This window comes from Guillardia theta (genome assembly GCF_000315625.1).
Source record: "Guillardia theta CCMP2712 unplaced genomic scaffold GUITHscaffold_187, whole genome shotgun sequence".
NCBI classification, from domain to species: domain Eukaryota; class Cryptophyceae; order Pyrenomonadales; family Geminigeraceae; genus Guillardia; species Guillardia theta.
The window spans coordinates 82,766-89,381 of record NW_005434489.1 but is presented as its reverse complement, the minus strand read 5'-3'; the positions used below and the strand labels follow the sequence as shown (position 1 = coordinate 89,381).

General features: G+C 51.8%; 3 protein-coding genes across 3 annotated transcripts in view; 1 reads left to right on the top strand and 2 right to left on the bottom strand.

The window, feature by feature from the left end:
- Positions 1-2,051, bottom strand: part of GUITHDRAFT_120581 (hypothetical protein) — a gene marked incomplete at both ends in the record, with an annotated part of 4,123 nt that extends 2,072 nt beyond the window's left edge. Inside the window, 3 exons of the mRNA XM_005820189.1 lie at positions 84-1,071; positions 1,121-1,864; positions 2,007-2,051. Coding sequence (XP_005820246.1) covers positions 84-1,071; positions 1,121-1,864; positions 2,007-2,051 — 1,777 coding nt within the window. The remainder of the gene's footprint in view (positions 1-83; positions 1,072-1,120; positions 1,865-2,006) is intronic.
- A 544-nt stretch (positions 2,052-2,595) lies between these two features.
- GUITHDRAFT_120580 (hypothetical protein) lies at positions 2,596-5,399 on the top strand (the record flags this gene model as incomplete). Its single annotated transcript, XM_005820188.1, has 22 exons — positions 2,596-2,688; positions 2,770-2,829; positions 2,876-2,944; positions 2,995-3,048; positions 3,097-3,159; positions 3,212-3,271; positions 3,319-3,383; positions 3,428-3,509; positions 3,698-3,778; positions 4,009-4,080; positions 4,134-4,308; positions 4,351-4,409; positions 4,452-4,480; positions 4,532-4,583; positions 4,631-4,672; positions 4,719-4,789; positions 4,845-4,876; positions 4,946-4,998; positions 5,042-5,086; positions 5,134-5,195; positions 5,245-5,305; positions 5,352-5,399. 22 exons carry the CDS (start codon positions 2,596-2,598, stop codon positions 5,397-5,399), a joined length of 1,428 nt encoding a protein of 475 aa, XP_005820245.1.
- A 122-nt stretch (positions 5,400-5,521) lies between these two features.
- GUITHDRAFT_120579 (hypothetical protein) lies at positions 5,522-6,566 on the bottom strand (the record flags this gene model as incomplete). Its single annotated transcript, XM_005820187.1, has 9 exons — positions 5,522-5,599; positions 5,645-5,747; positions 5,795-5,863; positions 5,907-5,961; positions 6,009-6,056; positions 6,104-6,227; positions 6,277-6,393; positions 6,441-6,512; positions 6,561-6,566. 9 exons carry the CDS (start codon positions 6,564-6,566, stop codon positions 5,522-5,524), a joined length of 672 nt encoding a protein of 223 aa, XP_005820244.1.
- Positions 6,567-6,616: the final 50 nt, after the last annotated feature.

Genomic DNA, 6,616 nt, shown 5'->3' with positions numbered 1-6,616 from the left:
TCAAGCGCATCAGTCGCTGCTGCTCTTGGAGAGAAAGCGCTGCCCCTCCTCGCTGCCTGTTTCTGCTTCTTGTTCCCCTGTACCTGAGTCCAGCGCTGCTTGCCCAGGTACGCTCTCAGCTTTTCCTTTCAACATGTTGCGCTTCGATCCCAACGACGGCGTGGCTGCCCAAGCTCCGAGCGTCATAAACACGACGTTGCCCGGCGAGTAGAAGGTGTCATGCAGCTTGCCGACACTCTTGTCTAGCTCCAGCGGGATCGGCTTGCCAGCAAGTAGATCCTCCTCTGACGTCTCCAGGAGCATCGTCGAGAGGTCGACCAAGACCTGCTGGTCGACTGGTCCTGACGGCGAGGCCGCCTCCAGAGTAATCCTGTCGATGTCGCTGAGCTCCAGCCATCCAGCGCCTTGCTGCTGCCCTTGGGGCTCCTGAGCCTGCTCCTCGCTCTCCTCTTCATCCTGAGAGCTCCACTTGAAACCCACAGCTTCGAGCTTGACTTCCAGGACCCCTTCCAAGTAGAAGGGCATGTCTTCCATCAGACGTCGAGCGTCTGCCTTGGTCGCCAGGGAGAGAGTTATCAGGCTCCCATCCCAGCTCAGCGTGTCTCGATCTTCTTGAACCTCAATGCTGGCAAGCTTCAGGTTCATTCTTCTTGCTAATTCCAACATGGCTCGCTTGACTCGCGTGGTCGATGTGTTACCTCCTCCGCACAGTGCTTCCATCTCCTTCCTCGAGAAGCGGCCTGTGCTCATGCTTGACTTCGACTTGATCTGCACCCTGAAACTGCCGCTTGGAGCCTGCTCCCTGTCGCGAAGTACCATCCTCTGCTTGGCAATCTTTCCTCTCGGCACGAAGGTGTCTGCTGTGAGCTCGACTGCAAACGTCTCTCTGAGCTTGGCGTCGTCGCTGACGAGAGTCAGGTGCACCCCCTCCATCGCCTCGCTCTCTCTGAACGAGGCCAACGTCTGCTCGCAGCTGGCCGTCGATGGGCAGGATAGTACCCACTCGAGCTCTCTCTGCTGCAGAGCTCCGGTGCTTGCTCCAACAGCAACATACGTCTTCGGGCTCGGCCCCTTGCGACCTCTCTGCACCCTGCACGAGCATGCCCGCCAGCGGTTGTACCTCTGCTGCGGCGAGACATTGCGAGATCAGTTGGAATTGATAGATCCGAGCTATGTCCGCCGTCGACATTCCTCCAAGAGCTAGGAGCTGCGATAGCTCGGCAAGGCTCCCTCCCTTGCCCCAAGGTCCTCGCTTGGCTCGGAGCTTGAACGACCGGTCGTGTGCAATGCTGACTTCAGTTGCTCTGAAAATTCGCCCGTCGATGCTGTACTCTCTGCTGCCTTGCCAGAGTGCGATGGCTTCTTCATTCCGAAGGAAGGAGATGGTGACTGAGATGTCGTCTGCTCGTGCTATCTCAGGTCTGTAAGGTGCTTTCCACATGATGGACTTGTCGTCTCTATCGACTGAGTCTACTATGAGTCCCAGCTCCGTCAACTTCATTTTCAATTTGTCTTCATGTCGCACATACATCGAGGAGATGCCCAGGAGAGTCATGGAGATGAAGGAGGTCTCCTCGGTGTCTTCGGTGCCGATGTAAGTCTCGACATTCTGCTGTTTGGCCTCTTTCATCTGTTGCATGAACCATGCTTTCGACTCTGGGCTCCATGCGCTCAGAGAGTCTTCAAACAGGTCGCGTCTCGCCTGCCGACATGTCGAGCGGATGGCTTCTGCGATAGCGTCGGGAGTGCATCCCCCCTCAGCTCTGCAAGCATGAGCTGTCCGACTATTCGGATAACGCTTGGTGAAGCTCTTCACTCTCTCGACGAGGTCGGCCTCCTCGACGTGGCCTCCTGAGCGCTCACCCTGCGTGTATTGGCATGATCTCCGATACAGGGCCCGGTGCCTCTGTCAACGGGCCCGGTGCCTCTGTCAACGGGCCCGGTCCTCTGTCAACGGGCCCGGTCCTAAACCCTAAACCCTAAACCCTAAACCCTAAACCCTAAACCAGATACAGCATGTTGCGAACACTTTCATCATACTGAAGAACCATACTTAGAAAGCTATTTGAAGTATACAAACCTCTCGCTTGCAGCTTCCTTGGCGCCCTGGCGGCTTCCCCTACACCACGCGTGCAGCCATGGTGCCTGAAATAACCGGCGCTGCCTGAAATAACCGGCGCTGCCAACCCTAAACTTCAGTCGACTCTCCTGATTTGTCCTCGTACTGATTTTTAACTTAACTTTGCGTAAAGAAAAACGCGAAGCTGAGACAGCGACGACAAACAGGAGAGAGATATGCGAAACCAAGGAGAGGGGGAGGGGGAGGGATGGGGAGGGAGGAGGCGGTATTGGTGATGGAAGAACAGAAAAGAAAGAGACAGAGATGCAGGAGGAGGAGGAGGAGGAAACGACAAAGAAGGAGCAGAAGCAGCAGGACTTGAACAAGAAACAACATCGAAAATTACAAGACCGGGAACAAGGAGCGAGAGGAAAAAGAAGAACCAAAGAAGGAAAGCATTACTGCAGGAAACAAGAAGGAGAAGGAGAGAGAGAAGAAGGATATGGAAGGAGGTGGACAAGGGATTCAGAACGAGGATGAGAAGAACGAGCATACAACAGCAAGACAAGGAAAATGAGATGGAGAAGCCAAAGTTGATGAATCTAATGCCGATGCTGCTGCTGCAAATGGTGATAATGTGGTCATGATGTAGAGACAGAAGGATGTGCGAACGAAGCTTTTGATGACTTGCTGACACCTTCCTTTTACAGTTGATCTGGAAGGGTTTAGGCACAAAGAGGGTTGGATTGCCAATGATGATGGATGATGATGTAAGAATGATGCGAAGTGAGTCGAAGAGAATGATGACTTGTACAGTATTTCTTCGATGAAGAAGATGCTCTCACATCAATCTATCCTGACAACTTAGATGAAAGCTTCGACATTGTGAGTCTGGGACAGGGGGATGGGTTGTTGGTGTGACTTGAATGTTTCAGGGCGGTCTTTCTAGGGTGACCAAAGATCAGTTCCGGCGCGGTTGTGATCCTCAGGTAAAGAATTCAACCTGGATGATGCCTCTCAGTCTGAGAAACTTGAAGGGGATTCGCTGGGATCAAATCAACATCACTCGGAGTACTTACAGGAATCAGCGCTTGTTACAGGTAAGTTTCAAGGCTCACCTCCTCCTGGTCCCGTTCACATGCCACCTTACAGTATGAAAACTATGAGAACCTCGACGATTCTGCTCGTCCTCGCCCGCACTCTTCGCTCAAAGTCTCTTTGCTCCCTTCCGTCTCCCGTTGCGCTTACGTTCCCGGCAGGCTGAGATCGACAGTCACGTGACGAACAGGGGACACTCCTTTTACGAGTTTGAGAACAGCGAGAAGTGAGATCAGGCATGATGTGTGTGATGAAGTGAAAGTCTCGCAGACAAGCCCGAGCAAACATCGTTCATTTTCAGCTGAGAAATCTTGTTTGGGCAACGACATCTCATGACGTCTTCGTGACGCAGGTATTCCATTGTGCGTTGTGTGAACTTGGTGATGAACAAATTGTGATCTGCTGATGATACAACAGGCGGAAGACATTCAGCATTTTAGCTACGTGACAAACAAATTAACGCCGATCTTGAGCAGATTTGAAGACTCAAAAGAGAAGGCGAGACAGACTCAAGTATTCGTATCTGACGCTACTTGACAGATCTCACTTGATGCACTTCATATGAGCACCATGTGTGTCCAAGGAAGCATTTGTGTTGCAGGAGGCTTCTTTGGAGATCTGGTCAGTCAGCCTTTCGTTCGTTCGATCGTTCGTTCGTTTCATAGATTCATTCCTTTCCTTCCTCTACTTCCTTTCTTTCCTTTTCTTCCTTTTCTTCCTTTTCTTCCTTTTCTTCCTTTTCTTCCTTTTCTTCCTTTCCTTCCTTTCCTTCCTTTACTTCCTTACTTTCTTTCCTTCATTGAAAGTCAGTCAGAGTGCCCTATGTGTTGTGAGTGACTGCCTCGAATCAGGTCTGTGTCAAGTTGCCTTCAGATATTCATTCCGATGACTTTACAAGAGCCTCATCTCCGGATACTGGCAAGGTGATTCGATGGGAGCACAAGGTTGAAGCGGAGTAGTTAACTTGAGGCCACAGGTATTGTTTAGTGAGAAGATAACAAGCGACGAGAACGCCATCACCAACTCAATCTTGCTACAGAGGTTTACCATGGGGTTGCTTTGTGGGCAGAGTCTGAACAAGAGGCAGTCGAAGCAAGGAGCGCTGGAGGCTGTGATAACAAACAACGATAGCCAGATCAGGATCTTAGACGGTCTCTTGTCGCCTTACATCTTTTGCTTCTTACGGTATGTAGTTGACAACTCCTTCCGGGAAGTCAACAGAATGCATTTCCCTTGGCCTGTGAACTTTGCTGTAAGTTAAAGAATCTTTGTCTATCGCTCATGTTGTTTGCAGACGCTCTCCCCTGATAGAAATCTTGTGTGGTAAGACATGTCTTAATTTGAATCTTTTCTAAGGCTCATGTCTTATCTCAGTGTTCTGGGAGATTCCACCGAGTGTATGCTAATGGACGTCACGACCTCGAGAGTGATGGCTCCGCGTCTTGTTGAGATGTGCAGCTCATTCATGCGCAGCGAGTTGCGGTCTGCGACATGCATCTGGATTATTCCTTTGCTGTGAGAGATCCCGCTGCTCTCTCGCCCTCCTCAACCTCTGCTGTAGGCTGCCTGGCATCCTGACGGCAACATCTTTGCCACGGGAAATCAAGACAAGACTGCTCGGATATGGGATAGGTGAGCAGAGGAGCAGAGGGTATGCCGCACGGATCCTGACTAAGACATGTCGCAGGAGGATGATGAGGTGCCTGGCAACGCTCGGAGGTGCTGGAGTTACACCTTGAGGGATGTGTGTCTCATGGCCGTTACTCTGACGTTAGATGTGTGTTGCAGGTCGTCTCGGAGCTATCCGGTCTCTTCGCTTCACTGAGGATGGTCGCTACATGGTTGCCAGCTATAGAAGCCTTCGCTGCTTGACCCCCTTTGCAGGCCATGGCAGAGCCCGCAGACTTCGTCCACATCTTCGACGTCAAGGTTCGATCTAGCCTCGTATCATCAAGTGACAGGCTCTCACAACGCAGAGCAACTTTGAGAACGTACAGGAGATCGACATCTTCGGAGAGATCGCTGGAATCAGCTTCAGGTCTTGATCATCAACCATGCGAATGTGCTGACAGATTTTCGTTTGGTAGTCCCGAAGATGACGCCTTGTTTGTCGGTATTTCTGATCGCATGTACGGAACCATGATGCAGGTAACTTGACTTTTTGCTTATCTTTCTCTCCTTCATCCTCGTCCAGTACCGCCGAAAGCTCAACGGCCTCTACGACTTTGACTTGCTACCTTGATTGTATGCGACCTTCTCTCCTCCCCTTTCCTACGCTCGAACTGTAGAAATAAAATCTCTGACGCTGCTTGGGGTGTTCTTTCTCTATGCTTGTGTCTTTGCGTTGCAAGTTTTCATTCGCTTTCATTTGGTTGGCAACGTATGAAGACCGAGGAGCTCCCAACCGACAATCACCTCTTCGATCCGGTCTTTAATCTTCATCTGCAAGCATCGTCAATCCCCAGCCCTCTCTCGCTTCGCTCCTACTCGTTTCAGTCGCGTGATCAACTCTGGCCAGCTCTCCAGCAGCGTCTGGTCGCCAAGGTCGATGGAGTTATATGAGAGGTCAAATTTCGCCTTGAGGTGACTTCTGCGGTGAGGAGTCACGTCAGGTCAGACCAGCAGGACAGCTCTCACTGTTGCAGGGCGTTGAGAATGGCGAGGACGCCTGTGGTCCCGATGTTGTTCCAGCTCAAGTTCAGTCGCCTGCGTCAAAGTCAGCGGCAAGAGGGATAAGGGGTCGAGTGACCGGATGATGCGGTTGGATGAGATGACTTTGGCGAGCTCGACGGCTCCTTCGGGCCCTGCGAAGCACAAGCCTGAGCAAGGGGGAGAGGCGAGAAAAGCGTACCAGCAGCATTATTGGCCAACCCGAGCTCCTCCAGCGAGAAGGATATTCCTGTTCCAGAACGACTTCAGCTGTCAGCTCACTTCTAGTTCACTCACGTGGGTTGCTGGAGGTGAGAGCCTCACAGAGGGCTCGGATGCCCTCGGCGTGTAGGTTGTTGTTGGCTAGGTTCAGCTTCACGATGGTGCCGTAGATCTTGGCTCCCGGCACTCCGGCGTAGGGCTGAGGAAAGAAGATCAACGCAGAGTTTGAGCGTCTGTCGCGTCAGGACCTTCTCGTTCTTGGTGAAGTTAATCTTGAGCGCCTTGGCGATCTCCTTGCCCTCGTTGTCCCCGAGCCCATTATACGACAAGTCATAGACGCTGCATGATTCGCATTTCGCCATGGCCTTCAGTCAAGAATGAGGCACAAGGACATGCGCTCGAACAACCTCACCATCGCCAGCATCTTCCCGTCATTTTGAACCCTCCAACCTACAAAGTTCTCTATCGCATTCCAACTTTCCGCCTGAATCATGTCATGAGCCCTGGCCCTCAACGGAGGTTTTGAGATCACGTACATCTTCGCATTTGTCCTTCAACTTCTCATTTTGTGGAACCCATACCAGCTTC